Here is a 23,220-nt window from a genome sequence, read left to right on the forward strand (position 1 = left end):
TTGGAGCCCCCCACCTTAGTGGGGGGCTCCAATCCACCCATCCCATTCCAGAGTAGCTGGGGAAACCCCAGAACAGACCTCCCTCCCCTGTCTTCTCCCCCTGCCATCCTGAGACAGAATGGGAACTGGGAGAGATGCAGCTTGTCTCCCTGGATCTTGGAGCTCAATCCCCCACCGCAGCTAATGTCTGTTGAGTAGGGAGGACTGTAACTAACTCTTGGTACTTTCTCTGAATCACCATGAGTTAGACCCAAAGTGCCATGAGTTAGATATAGAAGCTGCACTTCTGTCTGCATCTTTGGGGTTTAAAATCTATTTAGAATAGTCTAAGTGTTACATACATCTGTCCTTGAAGCATACTAGTTGCCCTTATGAAATGTTCACATTTTGTAAGGGGTCCAAGCATTCATAGGTCCACACATTAAATTAACGCTCCCCTATACCATTTTAACCCTGCAAAGGGCTGTGAAGTAAATGAAACATAATTTAAAGGCACAATCAAGAACCTTTGTATTATCCAAATAGTATAAACTGAAGTCCCTTTAATTGGGAATCAGGCCCATAGTCTTTGTTTACAGATCTCTTTGGATTCTTTTCTGTCAGAGAGACCAGAACAATCCAAGATGCTTATCTGACTCTTCTTTCCATTCATCCTGATCCACCCTGTAACACGTCATTTTACAAAGACGAACAATTTTTCAGCCCTCAATCTGAGAAATCTAGAGCAGGACACCCAGCATAGGTTTTCTTTGCAGATTATGGTAATTTGATATCCTATTTAAGAGAAACCTAATTTTTTTTTTTTTTGCCTGGAGTAAACGTTAGAACACAGGTAGGCAACATTTTTTGGCCAGAGTGCCGAAAAAACCACAATGTCTACTCTGGAAGGTGCCAGAGCACAGGCATGCTGGAGCCCAAAGCAGCTGTTTGCAGCCTCCTGTCTGCAGCCAGCCCACGAAGCCCAGTCTGCTTGCAGCAGGGCTTGCAGCTTCCCAGCTGCCTGCTGGGAGCAGCCTGGGCTCCGTGGCTGGCAGCAGCTGCTTGGAGCCTGGACTGGTGGTGTGCCGAACAAAATGGCCTTGCGTGCCATGCTCGGCATGCGTGCCAGGGGTTGCTGACCCCTACATTAGAAGAATAACAAGAGACAGCAGAAGCAAAAGATCCAACCTAGAAGTACTTGCATGAATGACAAGGAGCAAGTCTCTCTCCAGGCTAATACAGGCATAGTTAAAGCAATCAGACTGGGTAGGTGTGACTGGGGCAGACTCAGTGGAATAGGGAGGTGCAGTCACACCCACCTTTTAATTCCTGCTCCACCCAAATGTTAAAACCATTTACCTGACAGGAGCAGGAAGGAGTTGATTGATTTCTTGACTCATTAAAATCTACCTGATCCCTGCTAATTTGTCTTCACTTCACAGGTGTTAATGACCCTTTCTCCTTTCACTAGTCAAACTATTCTTTCTTTTGCAATTTTGCTGTCTGTTAGCCATTCTTGGTAATGTGTCTATTCTATTTCCCAGGCTGGCAGACTGTTTTTTAGCTCTAGCTAAAGACCTTAACTCACATGTAGAAGTGACTGATACTGAAGTATTGGAAGCACTGTCAAAACACACAAGACGACTCAGTTTTGTTCTATGAATCCGAATAAGAGACGTACATTTCATTATAATGACTACAGGACTAATGAAACAATATCCTTTGATTCCTTTTTTTTTTTTGCCTAGTTTGTGTTTTTAGACTTTACATATAATCTAGAAAATTAGTGCACATTCCAATAAAGTTATATTTGTTTTTGCTTTAATCTTAAACTGAATAATACAGTGCTAGTCCCTACCATATTAGTAAATCTTTCACTGAAGAAAAATGTGTTGTTACATGTGATTATACACCACTCCATCTGTGGCCTCCTTTTCAAAATCCTAAGTCCACTCATGGGTGTGACAGGCCTTATACCAGCATGTCATAACATTTTATACATTGTAAAGAAAGTCTGGAGCAGTGGTACAGCTACTCCTTGCTTAACGTTATAGTTATGTGCTTGAAAAATGCGACTTTAAGCAAAAGGATGTTAAACAAATGCAGTTATATCACAATAGTTACTTACTAGCAGGTGGCAGCCAAATGTTATAACCTAACATTGCACTACTTTAAATGAGTATGTTCTCTAATAGATCAGTGATGTAATAACAAAACACCACTAACCAGGACAACCTTAAGTGAGGACTGCCTGTATTAGAAAGGTTAATTCTATGCTCCCATCGTCTCACTGGAATTTAGGTGTGAACAATAGTCTGAGTACATCATTGACATCTGTGGGAAATGAATGTCAAATGCTACTGTTCTAGCTGGATGGTATTTCATGTCTGTTTTGCACCACTTCAGCCCAGGTGTAAACAATGATAAGATAGAAGGCACTAGAAAAAAATCAGGTCTAAAATAGCACTCTAGGTCTCCTCTGACAACTCAAGCCTGAGATTTCACAGGTGAATTTAGAGACTTTGCCTTTACCTCTTTTAACTACAGAAGCCATCTTATTTATTTTTCCTTGTGCCACGACTGTGGCATTTCACTGTCTAATGGCCACCAAAATCTTGTTTGTTCGTGTCACTGATTCAAAACATTTCATACAATATAGCATGCCTAAATCCTGGAGACATTTTCTGCAAGTAGAAAAAACAAGCAATGCAGTTATTTTGCCTTCTGCAGGCATTCTGTGAATACCCTGAAAGAACACAGACTTGGCAGAACTCTACTGAGACTGCATAATATTTTCTTTGTGTAAGCAAAGTTAGTCTTTGTAGCCTTCTGGATCCAACTGTTGTAGCTTCCAGGTATACCTTTGAACAACTGTCTATTATAGTAATATTCAGCACTATTTCCTTCTTTTATTTGGTACTCGTGTTACTCAGTCTTACAATACTATTTGTTGACCCACATCTAATATTGTTAATCCTGGATTTACTGGACATTGCACTTCATCCTTTTGATTTTCAACCTAAAGAAAAATACTCAAAAAACCAAACAACAAACCCCCAAAATACTGCTTATGGCTGGGGCAACATACAAAACAATAGATCCATGTTCAACCTCAGAAACAACCAGAAATTTAACAAACGTCTAAAAATCAAACTGAAATTCTCCTTCAGTATGAATGGTTTTCCTAGACCCTCAATGATACCAGCAAGTGGAGATAACTACATAGATAATTCGGAAAGACAAAGTTAATCACAAGGAAAGCACAATCAGCTGATTCGCCAATTGGCTCATTAACCAGATTTGCACTACTTGAACTTGTTTTAAAATGCTGCTACTAGCAGCAAATCTTCTTTTAGGCGTATTGATTTCTAGAGATAGTACAAGCCATCCACTTACAATGACATTTCTAAAAGCCATATTAGAGACAATCCATGTTTCATACCTAGAAACTAAATAAATGTGTTCATTTTAGTCACGTTAAATTTACTCAGAAATAAAGACAAATGATACTTAAGGATGAAGCTATCCTTTGTGCCTTCGAAACATCACAGACTTCCGCAACTTGGCATCCATTAGCTGTATCTGGGGTCTCCAATGAAATTTTCACAGAGGGCAGGGTCATCCCCTGTTTTTCCTCCTCTACACAGTCTACCCACACCATGGGTCAAAGTAAGAGCAAGGGGACAGCTTTAAGGAGCTTCAAATCCACCTCTTGCACAGATGAACAGAGACTCCCTACTTCACTCCACCCCACCAGTTAGTTCATCTGGTTCACACAGGAAGCAGTCATCTGTTTCTGCCATGGTGGCACGTTCCTTTAAGCTTGCCCATAGTAAATACATTGTACTCTACTTTTCTCAGGTCATACTATGCCACTACAACCTAACCTAGGGGTTTCAAAATCATCTTGCCCAGAGGTGCAGGGCTGGTTTATGGGCTGGATTGAGCCCACAGATCTAATGTGCAGGGCCAGACTGTGGCAGGTGTGCAGCATGTGCCCCAGACCAGCCCTGTATGCAACACTGCAGTACGCGACCCAGACCAGCCATATGCACAGGACGTGCCAGGCCAGCTTTACACACTTAATGCAGTATGCAGGGCCGGGGTCAACGCATGCTGCATGTGGCACGTGGAGCCAGTCCAAGACCCACAGGCAGCACCATGGACCGCACCAGATCTTTGATGCTCCTGATCTAACTGATATTTGCTGTCACCTAAAACACATTGAAAGTTAGAAATTTCCTGCCAGTCTGGAGCAGCAATGACAGATTTTTCTGCTGTTATTTAGGCTATTAATTTCTGTACACAGAAGCTGTTTAGTCAAAACCATTATACAAGTTATTTTATTGAAGCCTTTGTTCTCCCTCCATGCTGAAACAAGTTGCCCTGTAACTTGTGTATCATCTCACTATTTTAGATTACTAATGCTTTTTGGTATCTGTTTCTGTTCATATAGTTCTTTGAAGATGTGTCAAAGGGAATTGAAGCACTGGTGTACTTCTATGCCTCTGAGCATTCTTGAAACCTCAAGTATGTAATTAAAAAACTATGCCAACTGATTAAAATAGAGGAAAGCAAGTAACAGGAGAAACAACTTTTTGCTGCAATTTGAATGTTTTTCCTATTGCTTTTTCTCTGTGCACACACTCACCAAGTGACCCCCACCGACCCCCCCCAAAAAAAACCCAACCCAACCAAACAAAACAATAAGAACTATGCCTTTGACTTGGTTAAAAACATTGTATTAATATTAAAAACCTAAATGATGGCAGGGTTAAGGCAGATAATTATGTTTACAGGATGTTATACCATCCCGAGCTCTTTCACTGATATATACATGGGGTCCATTTCTACCATTTTTCAGCAGTACCCGAGTTTTGAATTAGACTTGTTAAAAGAAACAGTGTTACTCAGTAGCCAAAAAGGGTTCTTTGGGTAAATGTGATATCTTCTATTAGATCAACTAAATTGTTGGAAAAATTGTTCTTTGCAAGCTTTTGGGCACAAACACCCTTCTTCAGGCCTAGGGAGACTGACTCTGCCTCAGGAAGGGTGTTTGTGTCCAAAAGCTTGCAAAGAACATTTTTTTCCAACTATTTGGCTGGTGTAATAAAAGATATTACATGTTCCCAAAGAACCTTGTGTGCCCATGTCCTTCGACTAACATGGCTACAGCCAACACTCAATAGCCAAGGCATTAATCAACATGAATAGGAAAGACAAAGTCAGAGTGTGATGTCGTTCACTCTCTTCAGTACAGTGCAAACCACTTATAATGCCCACAGGTCAGGTGAATAGCTATTTATAGCACATATCTCAAGCCAGTTACCAAATTCTTTTAAGGCGCTGCTTACCATGAATTAAAGGTACCTACTTTTTTATCACTGTGCACTGGGCTGGTTCCTCCCTGTTAGCACATGTTTAAGGCTAATGATGATTCACAGCCCAGGAAAAACAATTAATCAAGAAGCTGCTTAAGCCACTTGACTCTTCCCCTCCCCCTTCCCTCTGCCCAGTCATCCAGGTTGCTGCTTGGTGTAGTTTTGCTTAGCCTACTCTAGTAGACTTGCTTAGTCTTGCTTAGTCTATTCTACACCACAGATGTGGGCAGAGAGGATTAGGTTATGTGGCCACAGGGGAGTTTTGAGCATGGGGGTTCTGCCCTGATCCTTCTCAGGGCCTCCAGTCTGTCAGCCCTATGATGGCAGACTCCTCCTCTTGACTCACCCCATCTGTGCTATCAGTCACACAAGACTTGGTAAAGTGCACCAGTCTAGCTCATCTACAGCAATGCCAAAGATACAGGGGAAGGATTTTGCCACCAAAGTGGAAACTGTGAGGGTCTCAAAAGTTGCAGGAAGACCCCTCATACCTAAGGTTTCCCTGGAGATGCAGAAACCTTCCCCACTCTCTCCTTGCTTTGTGCTAAGCCTGGTGCACACCATGAAGTCTACTAAGCCAGACTGAACTGTACATTACAATGTTTTGACAGCAGGACATAAGCTCCATGCTCAAAGCTTCCCTATGGCAACAGAACCTGCCCCTCTGCCAGAAGAACTACTTCACCTTTACTGAGCATAATGTGGCATCTGCTGCGACCTGGAAAGTGGCTAATAGGTTTGAAGGATTAGTCAAAAACCAGGTAGGCTGGCTCGTTTCCTGACTGACAAATAAACCCACCATATGCACTGTTACATTCTGTTATCTGGCTTCCTGCAATAGTACTTTCCAACTATAGTTATGTTCAGAAAAGTAACGGTAAATCCATTCTGTGTTTATTTTGGGAGTGGAAAGGGGCGAAGTCTTATTTACTTGATTTGTGACAAAATACAAGGTTTAAAAACTGTCAGCATTGCAGAGCCCGTACATGGTAGCAACAGAAGTGTAAGCTATATTATGTTGCCTTCTGCAAAATAAACAAAATTATTACATTTCTAGAACCTTTATTGCTTGCAATAATAAATGAAGCAGAAAGAAAACAGCTGGAGATTCAGATACTCTCCCAGGCTGACAGTTATTAAAAACTTGTTTTTAAATTTGTAAACTAAGCACATTCAATGTGGAAGCTGCTAGAATTTTGTATCGGTATGATAGCGTGTTGACCAAATTTTCACTTTGTAACAATCCTAGGGATATTTATGTTATTCTGAAAGTCTCAACGGCTAGATTCTTGAGACTGCATAGAACTATAAATTTGATATGTGCTTCTCTGAGAAGTTCAGAAAGCAAAGACAAATAAAATGAATACCATTAAAAAAAGAAACATCTTCATATCATTAAGCCAATCTAATGATTTTTTTTCAGGCTTGACTCAAAATAAATCTAGTTAAAGCTATTTTCCTTAAAATGGCTTCATTATAATTGCCACCTTTAAGCGTTACTAATGCCACTTTGGAACTTGTGCTCACATAGTTTTGATCAGTGTTGCCACAATAAGAAAATAGTTTGTTTTTTTTTCCTGAGGATGGGGAAATATAGGTAGCTTTAAGTAGTATTTAAGTGAATGGTGCTTGGTAGACATAGGTTGATTAAGCCCAGAGTTGCATTGCAGTGTTTGCTTTGTATTGATTTTTTTAGGATTCTGGTTTTATTGTAGTTTTCATACCATTTCCACTTCAGTAAATTCAGTGGCACTCCTTGGTAGGTTTGTTAATAGCTGGATGATGGGTGGATAGATAACACTGACTTTCACTAGCAAATTAACCTTTTATTTTCCTCCTGGACAAATAAAAACAGCCATTATACAACTCCCCACTTACTTGTTCTTTTCTAAATAAACAGTTGTAACCCCTTCCTCTGTATTTTGAAAAGTTTTGATGTTTTGAATCACCACCAACAGCAACTTCTATGGTTTTTCACTCTCCCAATTTATTTCAACTTAATTATCCTAATAATCTACTTCAAAAAATTAGTTTATTTTCTGGATCCTCCTCAAACAGTATCTATGAGGGGAAAAAGAAGGCGTGTTCATAAGTTATGTTAACTAGTCAACACATGGTAACAAACAAAAGAAAATTTCAGTGAAGACAAGGAAGACAAGAAATGTGTGTTGCATCCACACACATTAGGAGATCAAGGTAAAGACTTTAGGGAATGTAGGACTCACCTTAGCCTGCTAATTTATATGAAATCTCCCAAGATTTTGCCTTGTATCTATCACATGATAGCTGCAACTGGATTAAAACACACCTTATTTCCTAATGAAAACAGAGCCCACCTGACCCCATCCTGTTCCTCATTCATCAGAGGCAGGTATCATTATCACTTGGCAACTAAGCACCCAAGAACCTCAGGTACATCAATAGAGTGCTTAGCATCTCATTGGTCAGGTCCTTTGCAAATGGAATAGCTGCAGGTTTTGCTGCCATGCAAGAGGCAGGCAGCTAAGAGCTTTTAGGTATGGTTTTATGTAAGCTTTTATATACCCTGCTCTACTGAATGCTCATCCAAGGCCCTGTAGTGTGGATCTGTATTGGGGGGCGGTTCTCGCAGGCTGGATGACCAACCTTCAGTGGCAGAGTGGTGGCTTTTTGGCATAGCCACTACAGCTGGTGCATTGGTGGAACCAGAACCCAGGGGCACTTTTACATGTGCTCTGGTAGTGGTGCTTTGGGGGCTGAGAGGGGTGCACTTTAACTAGACCAGCTCCAAAAGCCATTCTGATTAACGCACCGCTGTGTCTCCTGTATCAGCATCCCCACACTTGAAAATGGTGGCGGGGGCGCTTGAACTAAAGCTCGTTCAAAGGAGGCTGCTTAAGCACGACAATTGCCACAGTCCAGCAGACTCGATTAATTGAGTCAGCTCCAACATGCTGGAATTTCCTCACGTCAGAGCAGCCTCCAAGCTCATGGATGGGTGCCCCAAGGAATCAGCACTGATGCCATTCCCTCCACCCCCTCCTTTTCCCCAGCTACCTATTTTAGTCACCTATGGTGACTGAAAACCCCAAATTCAGGGGTAGACAAAGGGATGATGGGTGAGCAGTGGCAGTAATCTTCCCCTGGGTTCCAGAGTTGTGCCAAAATAGCAGCTTTGGCAGATGCACTGACAAGCCCCACACACCACCGTTTAACCACCCTCGGGCCACCAGTTGGACAGTCCTGTGGTAGATAGTGTTTTAAAGCACTAAGATCTTGAACAAAAAAAAGAAGAAATGAAGATGAGAAAGGAAGTTAAAATATATTTCAGTTTTCAGTATTTCTCTTCATTTATTTATCTGGAAGATAAAAATAAACTCACTGATGCCAAACAGGCAGACAGACCAACATCTTGAGGCTGACTTATGTGGCTCGTCAAATGAATGGGCTGCTACCATTCTACCAAAGGAATTTGTCCAGTCCCTTTTCCAAACCCATTCTTCATACCCATGGGATGGAGTTTGAGGTAAAAGAAAATTGGATCAACTAGTTGAACCTAATCTATCAATTTTTAATTCAACTTTGGATTGATATCAAGCATAACAAATTTCAGCCCCAAAGCAATTTGCTTGCAAAAGTAATTAACAACTGGAAAAGAGGGCAATCTAATGGAACCTGGGATTTGACAATTAGATCAGAGACTATTCAAAGGCTATTGCTTTTTTATAAAAGAAAAACAATATTTGGAGCTTCATAACTACTCGACTACAATTGATTTTTGCTTAAGCATAATATTTGAGATGAAGCACAACTGGGGATGAAAAATACACCTTAGAAGAGAAATCAATGGTCTCGTAAGGTGGAGCTGACTTTTTGCTTGAGAAAGGGTGAGGGAGAGCTAGAAACAAAAACATATTGGCTACTCTTTAAAACTTACCAGCTTGATGTTTACAAGGTTCTCTCACTGTCCTGTACCCAAGGCAAATGACAAGATGTCAAGGTCCACTTTTCCTTGTGAAAATGCTCATTTGATCCAGTGTTTGCAGTCTGATCCAGTGTTTTGGATTATCCTACCTTACTCCCTCTTGTTGAGCAGAGCTGATTGTTTGGAACAGAATGGGTCCAACATTTGCAACCTCTCCCCTCTTTTAGAAAACATCAGCTGAGATTGGTGCAAAAGTCTGACAGTTCAGAACAATATGGAAGGAGTCTGACTTTTTGGGTGGGTCCAGATAAGTGTGGCTGTACGGTATGTGGCACTGCAAACACGTCTGTGGCCACATATTGCACAGTCAGGCATTCTCCACGTTGCAAGGGCATGATGCCCATGCATGTGCTGCTCCATTTTTTTCCTGTGGGTTTTTTTGACCCCTGGATATCCAGGGGTCAAATAAACCCACAGAAAGAAAAATGAGAGCTGTGCGTGCTCAGGCAGCATGCACTGCTGAAAAGGAGAGCCAGGCTGTCTATAGTCATGCTGAGGCTGCTGGCCAAGCTCTGCCTGGCAGGACTGCCGCAGCTACAGCACCGGGAAGCCCCTAGGACCCTAGGTAAGGCTACTGGGGCCAGAACAGTGCTGGCCCCAGCGTCCCCTACTGCATCTGGGGTAACTTGCTGTGCGCCAAAGTGCACATGGCATGGGCATTCCCAAGGTGTGCCGCTACTTGTCCGGGGGAACCAAATATCTGCACTCATCTGGATGCACCCTTTCAGTTTAACCAGCTGCATATAAGATGGGTCAACTGCAGGAATCCACACCACTAACTTTGGGTATGCCTACACTCCTCTTTGGGGTCAACCCTTAAAATTGACCTTAGCCTGACGCAGATGAGTCATCTCTTGCCATGCTCATTACCTTGACAGCAACTTCATGCAAAGCTGGGAAGAAGAGACAACAGTAGTGGGCAGATAGATTCCTAGAAACTTCCTGTTCCTTGAGTGCAGACTTTCTAGGAATCAGTCCGACTTTTCTCTCCTTGTGTGTTTAGCTCTAGCTGCAAGCAGGAGGGACAGGAAGTCATGTACAGATGGCCCAGAAATGAGATCCAAGAAATTATGGGATTGCTGCTGGTGTACTTTCCTGGTGGCATGAGGTCTGCAGTACCCAGGTGAGTACCCAACATACTTTGGGGAGAGGTGGATGAAGCATCTTGACTTCAGGCAGTTTGGATTGCTGACAGGAGTTGTGATTTTCAGTATAGACAGTCAATGGATTTAGGCTGGGGGACAACCCTGAGTGCAGAGCTAAGTAGGACAGCCATACCTTTCAAATCCAACTTATTTCAATGTTCTCTGCTAAAAAAAATTGTGCTATCCTTAGAAAAGGACATACAAACTTTAGTGGCTCAGAACGTACTGGTTTAAACCCTCAGAACTTCCTCATCCCTCATGCATGGATTATTCTTGTTCTCCAGTTCCTGAAGCAGAAATCTCCAGGATTAGCCACATGGTGTTTTCACTGGATTGGCCATGTCTCTGGAAACTGCTTCTGCTGACAGCCTAGAACCTGAGTTTGGCAAACTGCCAAGATCAGTGCAAAAACTTCTCTGTTCACTTCACTTTTAATGGATAGCTACAACTCTCATTACAGCAGATGTGAAGCTTATTTACTGTGCCCTTTTAAAGAGGTCAGTATTTGAGGGAAAATATTTATTTTGTAATCACTGGAAGGTACTGACTTGCTGTAGCACTGGGTTCCTTTAATTATGCTTTAAATGAATATTCCATCTGAATGTAAATGATAATCTGCTGCTGTCAAGGCAAGCCACAAAAAATCATTAGGTAGCTGAGTGGACCTTTTGTTTTGTTAAGGGTCATAGCATGTGTCTGCATGGCACAATGTAGTGCTGCACAGATGCATGCAAGATAGCTCTCAGTGATACAGCTTGGCTACCAAGAGCTGGATTAATAATGCTAGTGTGATGCTCCACCCAAACTAATTAGACCCACTGAGAAACAAATTATATTAGCCTAGGCAGCGCACCATGCTACTGTGGCTATACTTCTTCTGTTACTTGAGCTAGTTTACGTATGTCTGCATTGCATTGGATCACGTCATGTAAAGAATTTAAAGCCAGATTTTGCCCCACACATTATAAGGATACCAGTAGTACTACTTGAACAGGGAGATAATCCATATCGGGATGGAAAAATCAGATCTAATATGTTTAGAACTGTCATCTTAAAATATAAAGAAATACATCTCGAGGTTATCAGGTCACCATTAGGGATATTTATTATGTATAATACTGGCCAAAAAACCTCAACTAGTACTTTCTGTCCTGAGCTCAGTAAAATTTGTGATTTGTGGCTATCAGGCTGTTCATTCTACTTGTATCTTATATTACCTCTTTGTCCTAACCCATGACTATTTTTGTCTAATTACAGGATCTTTGGGGCTGGTACTGGGTTTTAATATAAGTTGGTAAGTGCCTCTTACAATGTTTTTGGGTAAGCTGTGCCATAATACAGCGATAAGAAGAATAATGATGATGATGATGATGGAACCAGTGTGCCTCTTTTTGAAAGTCATCTGTTTTTGATCTAAAACAGTAAAGACACCATGCAATGAACAATTTCCTTTGGTGAACTATTCCAGTGGTTTGTTACACTCTCTGTTAAAGATTTGCACCTTATTTCCAATTTATTTCTAACAAAACTAACTGAAGCTTTCCTGTCAACATTCCTCCCTTCCTCCAACAGCACAATTATTTTTATTTTTTGGAAAAAGTGTCTAATGGAAATTTTTTACCCAACCAAACATCCAAAACCTTTATGTGAAATATTAAGGTTTTTGATTTTTTGGCTGAAATATTTCACATCTAGTTTTTCACTAAAATGTTTTGTTTTATCTTTAAGGAAAAAAAAATTCTGCCAGTCCTAACTTTTATTTCTAACTCACTGGATCCTGCCATGACCTTATCTGTGAAACTAGAGATCTCTACAGTATCAGATATCTCCTCTTTGGCTGTCTTACTTCTAAACTGTAATCTAGATGCCTCTTCCTTTGCATATACTCCAGTGCAGCATTGATATTAATATCTCTGTGTGAAAACAATATACAGTCATTTAATTATGTTCTCCCTTGAATTGACCTAATTATTTTAAAGCCCAGACTTCCCTCTTAACCAGTTTACTCACTAAGGGACTTATCCCGCTTTGTTTAAAGTCAGTTCAGTAGAAACAAGATAAGGTCACATTGCAGGAATTGTCACATTCACAACTCTACTGGCTTCCTCCAAAGTCTCAAAGTTAGTAACTGTAGAATCAAGGCCCAAATTCTTTGGTTCTCGTATGTACACCCAGACTAGGCTTATCCTACAGCACTACAGAGATAACTTCTTGTAAGAAGAACAGAATGAATCTATTTTTTTTAAATTTAAAATGCTGTGATTTTCTCAGTTTGGGGCTCCTAACTTGACTGAATCACCAAAACAAAGACATGTTTTAAGCTGCAGTGGAGTTATCACAGTGGAAATAAAGTCAAAACTCCATCCCAGCATGGCACGATGAATGCACACTGCTTTCTCTTGCCAATGGGGTGCTATGACTAGCATTGTTTTCAACAGCCTGGAGCTCTCCAATCCAAATGACCAGGTACTCATTTATAGGTCTGTGTGAAACAGCAGCGTTCCGCTTCAACATCTGTTTCGACATTTCAGCGGAACAGTGTTTTGTTTTGAGTTTGTTCCCCTCCCCAGTGCTGTGATCAGTGCTGCGACTTGGCTTCAAGTGGGCTTCAAGTGGCTGAGCACTGGGCTTCAAGTGGGCTTCAAGTGGCTGGGAGCTTGAAGCAAATCGGGCTCCGAGCAGCAGCACCGGGTTTCAAGCAGCTGGGAACCCAGCCCACTCGCCTCCACTGGGCTGGTTCCCAGTGGCTTGCAGCCCCATGGAACTCAGCCTGGTGGTAGGAGGCAAAGCACAGCCCCGGCTCTGCCTGCCCCCCGCCAGCGGGCTACGCTTCATGGGGCTGGTGGAGCCGATTGGATCGCAGCCCGGAGTAAGGACACAGGCAGAGCTGGTGCTGCTCTTTGATTGGTTCCACCAGCCCCAGTGAGCACAGCCCAGTGGCAGGAGGTAGGGAGATCCAGGGCTGTGCTCCCCGCCAGGCTGAGCCACATGGGGCTGCGTGGAGCCACAGTGAGGGCAGCCCTGGCTCTCTCCTGCCTCCCACCACCTGGCTGGGCTGCTGCTTCGAAAGTTGAAATGTTTTGAAACTTTCAAAATGTTTTGACTGGCCTCGTTTCATTTTGAGGCTGTTTCGAAGCCCCCTGTTTCATTTCGATTTCGCTGTTTCGAACTCAAAACGAGTCGAAACAGTATTGAAATGAAACAGCTGGGGAAATTTTGCACAGCCCTACTCATTTACACTGGGGTCAGTTGTAAATGGCTTTGGTATAAGTCTGGGGTTAGGCTTTAACTTATGTCTCTGGAACTGTAGTGAGACCCCCTTAACTGCTGTGCCACTATGCCTTGTTCATAATTTAAATAAATAAAGGACCATCAATCCTTTGTCAAAGAAAAGCTCAATACTGTCCTTTCTCCCCTTCCCAATATATTGTAATTGAATTCTCATTCTGTAAATAGTTTAGGCATATACAGAGAGAGAACAGACACAATATAAAGCACACCACAGAGGAACGCTAGGAAATGTGTCTTTTATACTTACACACAGAGAGCCTTTTTTCTGCCTAAACAACCATTTCCAATTAACTGAATTTCAGAAGATGAAGTGGAAGGAAATAGGAAATATATTTTTTAACGCCTATAGGGAAATAGTACAAGATGCTTCATATGTGACAAACAGAGTACTGGTTCGAATTAATAGTGATATAACACCACTGCTGAATATTAAAATGACAAAAGAAGCTGTCTAGCATATGCACTATACCTTGTTTATATTGACGTGCAAAGCTGGCCATGGTCCAACCACCTTTACAGTCTCTGGTTCCATCTTCTTCAGATGAGCAGGAGTGTCATCGTAAAGGAGGGGAACTCCTGAGCTCAATTCTATAAAATATGCCCGAAAGAAAGAAAGAAGAAACAAAATCTGAAGGAAAGTTACCAGAGCATTACACAGCAAAACACTCAACTCCATTTGAAGGGATAGTATCAATGCTTTATGTACCCTTTCTATGCTGTGATGCCTTCTAAAATGTTTATAAACTTGTTTATTGAGTTAGTTTCTCTTCTATTTAGCAAACATTTTTATTTTTAAATTCTAGTGCCTTTTAAACCAACTCTAGGACAGAAACTGATTATGTTACACTCATAGCAAATTACTACAGCATTGCCACTGACTCCAGTGGGCTCACATCTGGCATAAGGTCAGCCCACATCTGGCATAACGTGCCATTCAGCATGTATTTTGGGGATTTTATGTTTAATATACTTTTTAGTTTGTCATCAGAAATCTGTGCAATAGGTGTTATAAATATCAAGGACATAGTAACAGATTTTTTTTTAATTACGAATATTTCAGGATTAATAATTAAACACTCCCTTAAGTGAGTCCTTTGCAAATAATGGCCTATAACAGTGTCTTAGTGATGGAACAGAAGATACATAAAAATTATCTTCAAATACAAATCTTATTTGTTTTAATAAGCCACATTTTTGTGTATATTTAGTTTTTTTCAGTGATTAAGTTATTAGGTAGCAATAGTTTGGCCCAATCCTACAAACTCAAGGGTCTGATCCAAGGCCCAATCCAAACTCTCAGATTGACTTCTGTAGGTTTGGAGCAAATTCTTAAACAACTGCATGGATTTTAATACATCTCACTTGTGCCCTAATTTGATAATTGTTTAAGCATTTGTTTGAATCTATCTTATTTGGCAAAACACTTAAGCATGTGTTAAGAGCTTCATTGGTTTGGGATGGAAAGCTGAATCAGCATCCTGGAAACAAATCCAACTTCCACTGACATAAGTCTTCTTGTTCCATTTGGTGTACTTGGATCAAGCCTCTAAGCAATGGGTCCCAGGGGTTTGTAGACATTGCAAGACAGATGCTATCATAGCTGTGCCAAAGCCCTTTACCGGGGCATTGTAGCAGATAAGATCCCTAAACAATAACAGTTAAGCTAGCAACGCTCTTTTCTGCAGGCACAGTTGTGTTGAGATGGGGAGAGAAAGGGAATGGTATATGCAGACCTACATCAGCTGGCAGTGTGTCACAGTTTCATATCCATACTTGATATAGCAATAATGGCAAAACTTTGTAATGCAGACCACACCCTGACTTCCTTATACTGTATTTATAATTTCTTTTCAGCCTGCTCTCTTGGTTGATTCCTATCTGTGACGGCATAATCTAACATTTGCCGTGCTATATTTGCTTCTACAGAGATAAAGCTGTGAACTAAGAAATTGCGCTGAGGTCCTAGCAAATAAATTAGCATGATGATAAGCCAAGATCATTTTTGTATAAACAGATGCATTTTGTGTTTCTGCTAGGAGAGAACACATAGAAAAAGTACACAGATTAAGTCACAGATTCCAGGGGAATACAGTGGCGTGGACACGTGCCCCTTTCAGTTGACCACACTGGGAAGAGCAGCCAGAGACCTTATTTTTAAGTCCTTGGAGCAAGAAAGAATCCTTCCCTCCTTTCCCCTCCATGCTAAGTGACACATTCCCTCCCCTATCCTCCCTCACCCACTGTTGCTGCTATCTCTGGCTGTCCCAAGTACAGGGGTAAGAGGGGAGCTCCAGAACCACTACTGCCCACTACAGCTCAGCTCTGTGCAGAACTGAGTTCAGCCAGCAACAGCAGCAGGCAGGTCACTTCTCCCTGCCAGGTACCCACAGTGTTACCTGTCAGCTCAGGAGCAGGGGTATCTGGCCACTGCTGCTGTTGTCTCTAGGGCTAGGGACAGACATTAAAAAAGCTGGAGCCTGAATTGATTCAATCTTTGCATGTTACTCTAACCTGCAAAGCTTGAACTGATTTGGAGGTGGACAGACATTCCCTTTTCATTGCACAAATGAGGGCACATGCCTGTAGTGGCTCAGGCTAGAAGCCGGGGGGTGCTAGAGCAGCCCTCCCTTCCCTTCCATAGTGCTAAGCTGAGGGGGGGTGTGGCCAGGCCCCAGCAGGAAACTTTGATTAGGAAGGGGTTTAATCCCTCACCCTGACCTGCGCTCTCAGGCTTCCCCTCCCCCTCCTATCCCATTCACTGCTCAAGGGACAGGAGAGTTGCCAGCCCCCAGCCCCAGGCTAGCACTCTGAAGCAAAGGGAGGAGTGTGCAGTGCATGCATCTGTTGATGATACTGAGTTTTTCAATCTCCCTCTCCCTGTCTGCCTACCTGGCATGGCTGCAAACCAGGAGGGGGCTGATAAAACCACAGTGTTTATCAGCCCATCAGCAAAACAAAAGCCTCTCATTAGTTCAAGTTTTTCTTAAACAGCTTTTTCCAAGGAGGGATGTTACCAGCTGACCTGATGATTAGCTCCAAAAAGCCCTACGTGGACACTGTTCTGTCTGCCTTTTCCCTGTCCCAGTGAAATTCAAGACACACACACACAGAAACACTTCTCAGCATTAGATAGCATACCACATGCCTAGGGTCCATGGGGCTGAGGTCTGTGCTATGGGAGATGGGAGAGAGAGAGCTGGGAATTCCTGCTTGAGCAGCGAGCAATGAGGCAATCCAGGCAGATCCTGCTGGGCATGCAGTCTCCCTCAGACCTCTGGCTATGGAGGAGAGGGGTGGGGCCAGCCTATTTTTTGGAGCAGAGAGGACAGACTAGCCCAGTCCAAGCCCAGCCCAGGGCTGCAAAGCATCTTTATCTTAAAGGTTTATCTTAAACCAGTTTCAGCCATTTTGAAACTGGTTTATATGCACTGAACTTATGTTCTGTTACAGGTTTAAATCAGTTTCTGATCACTTAAACCGGTTTATGTCTAACGTCTATCCCTTGCCTAGCTGAGCCTGGCTCCACATGCAGCCCAGCAGCAGTGGGGCTCTGAAATCTTTCCCCTAACTGCCCCCCCCCGCACCCAGATCAGCTGGGGACAGTAGCAATGGTGGGCAGTGGAGGGAAGGGAATGTACCACTGAGGAAGGAGGCCAGGCAAGAGGGAAGGTACTTTGAAAAAATAGTCCTCCTTACTTCTGTTCCTATGATGCAGTTTGACCACCCTGGTGTGTACAGTGCACATGTGTGTAGGTGCAGGGGGTACAGCATGGGCTACTGGTGCCTCCTGAGTCTGGGGGGGACAGGGGGGACCAGAAGGGCATGACCGGAGTGGGTGGTCCCCCAGCAGCCAGCCAGCAACCGGGGGAGGGGCCCAGTGGCTGGCCGCTAAGCATGTCAGCAGCATAGCGGCGGCAGAAGTGCCAGCACTTCTGCACATGGCACGGCAGTGCCAATTTCGGGGGGGGCGGGTACTATCTCTTTCTGTGTCCCCCTACCAGCCAGAGCACTCGTTGTTGTGGTGGCAGCAGCACTCTCAGGGGGTGCACATGTCCCCCACCCCCCCCATGACCCGCTACATGTCGCCTATGGAGTACAGACACCATTGCAGTGCTGGGTGCTGCTCCTGCATCTCCTTTATGAGACCCTGGATTCACCCATGCGTAAGTTAAATGTGCTTTAAATATGTTTAAATCTGCTGGGGTGTAGAAATTGTTCTTTAAGGTAGGCTTTATTTTATTTTTAAAACTTCCACAACTCATAAAATTAATTTGGCCTAGTTTTCACCAGTCATCTAGCTCATACCCACAAAAAAATACCCAATAAAAACTGAATGTGATCTATAAAACCACATCTTTATAGCATCAGTGTTAATTCTGATAGCAGAAGTGCTCTCATTATATAGGTATTGACTAAACCAAATCTAGGTAAAGAATAGCTATACTCTAAAATTAACTAAAATTATATAATGATATTCTCTATATATTGTTGCTCAATGACTTCTCTACCAAGGGCACTCAGTTTGGATGTAAACATGATTTTTCTAACTGCAAATCTGCAAGCTTAGCTTGTAATCTGAGAACCAAGCCAGGTTCTTTCCCTCTCACTTACCAACTTCACTAATAAGGATTCTGCAGGGTGATTTATGTCATCTTTGATGCCTGTGCAACTTCACTGTCTTCAAAAGATGGATCCATATACAGCCTCAGCTGCTGTCAGCAAGTTTGTACAGGTGCAAGCTTTTGGCAAATGGTACACACAAATAGGAATAGAGGCTGGCCTCCCTTTCTTTGATCTGTGTTGGCTCTGTGGGGCTAACAACTGTTTCACACAGCAAAAGCTTTTTTTTTTTTGTCACCGAGGCCAGCAGATGTGATTCTGAACACAAGAGGAACAGATTTTCAATGCAAGAATGTCTGATCTTTATACAGTCACCGTTTAGAGTAAAGCCACACTTTTCAAACAGCCATCATTGAGCAGGTGAATAGTTTAATAATGAACATTTCTGTTGAATTGCCATTGCAAAGCTTATTAAAGTGGAAGATTTGTTTCACAGTAGCTGAGTGACACATTTGTAACTGAATTAACCATAACAGTGAGAATCTGAAAACCAGGCAAATTTTGAATGGGTATGTTTTCTGTAAGAACTCTAAACTCTTTAGGTTCACTGAACTATTTACAAATGTTTAAAGAAAACTTGGGTTGTCCCCACTTCTCATATCCCACAGGGTAGGATAGTCAAATTCTGTATTTTCTTTGGAACTACATGAAATGGAAGAGGTATCGATGATTTCAGTCCGGGGTCAATCTAGGTGTATGCATCTGGATTTTTGGGTAAAAGCTAAACTCAACTCTAGGCACAGGAATGAGTTCACATACACTGAACCTAGCAAAGAAAGGGCAGCAGCCCCTGCAGATTCAAGGCACAGAAAAATGAGGGGGTTTCAGGGAAAGTCGGCTGTATTTCAGGGAAAGTCAGCAATCACAAAGGTTGGAATAAGAAATACTGTAAGAGAAACCTCACTGGAAACACTGTTGTATTTTTGTTCAGTTATCTACTTGAACTGAACGACTGGAAATATTAATAGGCTGAGGCCTAACCCTCTCAGTGTTGACTTATAGTCATTTAGTAATAAATATGAATCACTCCTGGTTTTTGCTTTTGTGCTTTACCAGCCTTATAAGCAGGGCTCCTGGTTTTCTCTGATTTAAAAAAAAAAAAATCCCCAATTTTTGGATTAAAAAAGTAACCCCACACACATTTTTCCATGATTAAAATGAAACACTGCTAACATATATATATATGTTAACATATATATATAGTGTGGGGTTACTTTATATATATATATATATATATATAGTGGTATCTCATTTTAATAATGGAAACGTGGATTTGGGGTTACTTTTTTAAATCCAAAAATTGGGGATTTTTTTTTAAATCAGAGAAAACCAGGAGCCCTACTTATAAGTCACTAAAATAAAGAACAGTTGAGAGCTACAATGTTGTGTTTATCTTAATCATTTTTCTCCTCTCAAAAGAATAAAGAATTTATCTACAGACCTGCCATATTTCATATGAGAACAATCTCTTTTCTCCCTTTACCTATCAGGCACATAAAAATGCCTGCTATAGGACCCTAGTGAATTACTAAGAACTTTGTAGGTTTTCCTATATCAACAGTGTTAGGATGTTGTTTCTGTTTTTCAGTACTCTGCATCATGTTGCTTATTGTATCTGAGCCCTCTATGCTTTCTCTATTTCAGCTGCTACTTACCCTGCATCTGTCAGATACTTGTATTAGAAGTTCCAGAAATACCTGTTGATACTATATCATACTAAAAGGCAATCACTTTCCATTCAGATTCATTTCACAAGAAATATTCCAATTCTACAGATATCCAGCTATTGCCGCAAACAATTCTGCTATCTATCCGGTGCAACATTCAGATAAACTACTCTCTGCATCAACTTACATTAAGCCATCAGACATAATAACTATGAGGCAATAAGCTAGATGCCATCTACACCTAGGATACTTTTTCAACTCACTAGAGCTGTGAATGGGTCAAAAGGTAAGTGAAATAAGTTGTACTTAGGCAGGTTTGAAATTTTTTCTAATATTTATTTTATCCAACCATATTTTTGGCTTTTCATTGCAAAGTCTGGAATAATTTATCAAGTGACTACATAATGGGATTCCCCATGTTAAGTTCCTGACTTAAAAAACAAACACATCATTAAACAGGAACAGGGTTTGAGTATCCAGTCACATATCACAGGACTCTGCTATCAACACACTGCACTAAAAGGCTACAGTTGTGACCACTTAAACCCTTCCTCCATTGCACCATGGTAGAGCTGTATCTGTAGATAAGCTGAAGTGCAGCATGCAACAAATTAAACATAAAAGCACAGCAGTCCCAAGGGAGCCCTCCTGCAAGCTAATAACCAAACTACATTTATAGTTTCAGTAAAAGGATTTGCAGCTGACTGCAGAATTTATATTTAATAAGCAAACCTCGCCATTCACTCTGTAAGTTTCTGCCTTAAAAATTTTCATCTTTTTTCTCTTTAGATGAAGGACTGAAAACAAAGCTGTTGGGTTTTTAAAAATGAGTTTTCTGATAATATAAAGTAGATACACAATGAGACGTGTGCACATTATTAGTTGCGGAGTCGGTAGTACAGCCCACAGGCTGTGCTTCCATACAGTTGTTTGACACTTCCCATTAAAGACCATATTTTCAGCTGCCTTTATCTTTGCCAGCTTTACTCTTCCAGCTGAAATTGTCCATACAATTTTTCTCAAGCTGACATTTTCCCCTAAGTTTTACCAAAAAAAGGTCAAAATCAAACTTTCTGTTACAGAGAATGAAACCAAGGAAACATTAAAAGTTTGCCCATTTGAAAAAAAAAGTAAAAGAGTTTCACCATCTCTATCCTTTGGAGAGGAACTTGAAATTCAGTGGGAGAGAAGCTGGGCTAGTTTGTTGTTAGAGATTTGCCTTTTGCTGTTCTTATGAAAATCCACTTCTATTCAGTCAAGTTATAACCCTTTGAAAAAATGTGCTGATCCCTAAAGAGGACACAGAGTTAAGAGCCTTCAAGACACAAAAAAATGTTATTATAAAGAGGGTGGTAATCAATTGTTCAGTGTCCACAGAGAAAAGGATGAATAGTGAGCTTAAATTGCAAAATGGGAGATTTAGATTGCACATTAGAAAGAGCTGTCCGAGTATGAAGATGGTTAAGCACTACAAGAGATTACCTAGAAAGGTAGTTGAATCTCCATCACTGAATTTTTTTAACAGTAGGTTAGACAAGTATTTGCCATGGATGGCTTAGACAGGGATGATCCTGCCTTAAACAGAGGGTTGGACTAGATGACCTCCTGAGGTCCCCTACAACTTGATTTTTATATGATTCTATGACCACCAAAACAGGGAAAAGGGTAGAAGATGTGCCTGTGATTCTGAATAAATGAATAATATTAGAGCAATATAGGCTTTGCCAAGTGGCTAGGGACTGATTATCTGTGACACGCTTGCAATTTTTCTAGTTATGGAATTCAAATCCAATGCCAAATACTATAATCACATACTTAGCAGCAGAGCCAGAAAATTGCTCGTCCTTATTCATTTGAATGTACTGGTAGAATTTGACAATAATCATAGGAAATCTGCGATTTCTTGAGGAACACTGAAATGCATTAATTCCCTTCCCACAATGATCTTTGTTCCCTTGTCCAAGATTAATGTAAAAATCAAAGCAACTATTCAAAACCCGTTGAATTAAACTTACTGTTCGGATGTGAAACTCCAGAAACCATATCTTTGCTGTCAGGAGCAACTACTCCATAGTTTGAATGGTGGTGGTGATGGTGGTGGTGGTGATGGTGGTGCCTTCCTGACATTTTTGTGGTAAATGGTGTTCCACCATTTTCTTCGATGTTGAATGGTCGAAGATCCGTGTTGTTCAATGGATAACTGTGAAACAAATTTAGTTCATGTTAGAATTGACTGAAATGATTCAACGTTTGTGCCTTTTGGGAACTAATACACAGCTTTTCTGAGAAAAATATGTAGGTTTTTAATGGAAAGTTTACAAATGATGGTTTTTATTAAACAGACTTAGTTATTAAAAATCTGGAACATACTTTTTGCATTTTTAGTGTCAATGGGAGCCTTGTATACAGAGCAAAGGAAAAATGCAGTAGGTTAAAGAGACTGGTTTTTGCATTAGTTTCTACTTTAACAGGCTTTAAGAACATACATGCAGTGATCCAATTTAAGTCATCTAAGGCAGGGGTGCTCAACCTCCAGCCTACAGGCCAAATGAGGTCCGCAGAACCATCACATCTGGCCTGTGGGGCTGCCCATGGGTCAAGAAATTTGGCAGCAGGGGATCAATGGCCATTAATACAGCCACCCTCCCCACTGCCAAATTCCCAGACCCAAGCTCTGCATGTTCAGTTGGAATGAGGCTTGTGCCCCCTCCCCCACAGGGCCAGGTCAGAGCTGGGCCATGCCACCTTACCCCCATAAGGCTGGGGGGAGCGGGTTGCGAATCCTTTTTTCCCCTCTGGGGATTTGGGAATCCCTACATCCCCTTTTCCCCGCGGGGTGGCATCATGTTCCCCCCTCTTCCCTCAACCCCATGGGGCCAGGTGAAGTCCCCTTCCCATCCTGTAGGGCCAAGCTCTTGTCAGGCTGCCCCCTGGACTCCTCTGCATGGCCTGATGGTGGCCCCTGCACTGGCCCTGGGCACTGGATTGGAACCACCATCCAGCCCATGGTTAGACCAGGCACTGCCTACCCAGCTGGCTGGGGAAAAGGGTTGAGTGTCACTGGACTAAGGTCTGGAATACGGCTTTTAGCAAACATAAAAAAGTCAATCACATAGGAATTAATTTCATATGTCTGGAAGAGTGTATAGGTTATAAAAAAAACACAATTCCTT

At 41.8% G+C, this 23,220-nt stretch overlaps 1 protein-coding gene across 1 annotated transcript in view; it reads right to left on the reverse strand.

Moving 5' to 3' along the window:
* EPB41L4B (erythrocyte membrane protein band 4.1 like 4B) overlaps nucleotides 1–23,220 on the reverse strand; it is a 223,020-nt gene that overhangs the window by 111,677 nt on the left and 88,123 nt on the right. The window contains exons 17-18 of the mRNA XM_025216298.1: nucleotides 22,063–22,247; nucleotides 14,230–14,348 (exon numbers count right to left, since the gene is read on the reverse strand). Coding sequence (XP_025072083.1) covers nucleotides 14,230–14,348; nucleotides 22,063–22,247 — 304 coding nt within the window. The remainder of the gene's footprint in view (nucleotides 1–14,229; nucleotides 14,349–22,062; nucleotides 22,248–23,220) is intronic.

Source organism: Alligator sinensis, unplaced genomic scaffold (assembly GCF_000455745.1).
Source record: "Alligator sinensis unplaced genomic scaffold, ASM45574v1 scaffold790_1, whole genome shotgun sequence".
Taxonomy (NCBI): Eukaryota; Metazoa; Chordata; order Crocodylia; family Alligatoridae; genus Alligator; species Alligator sinensis.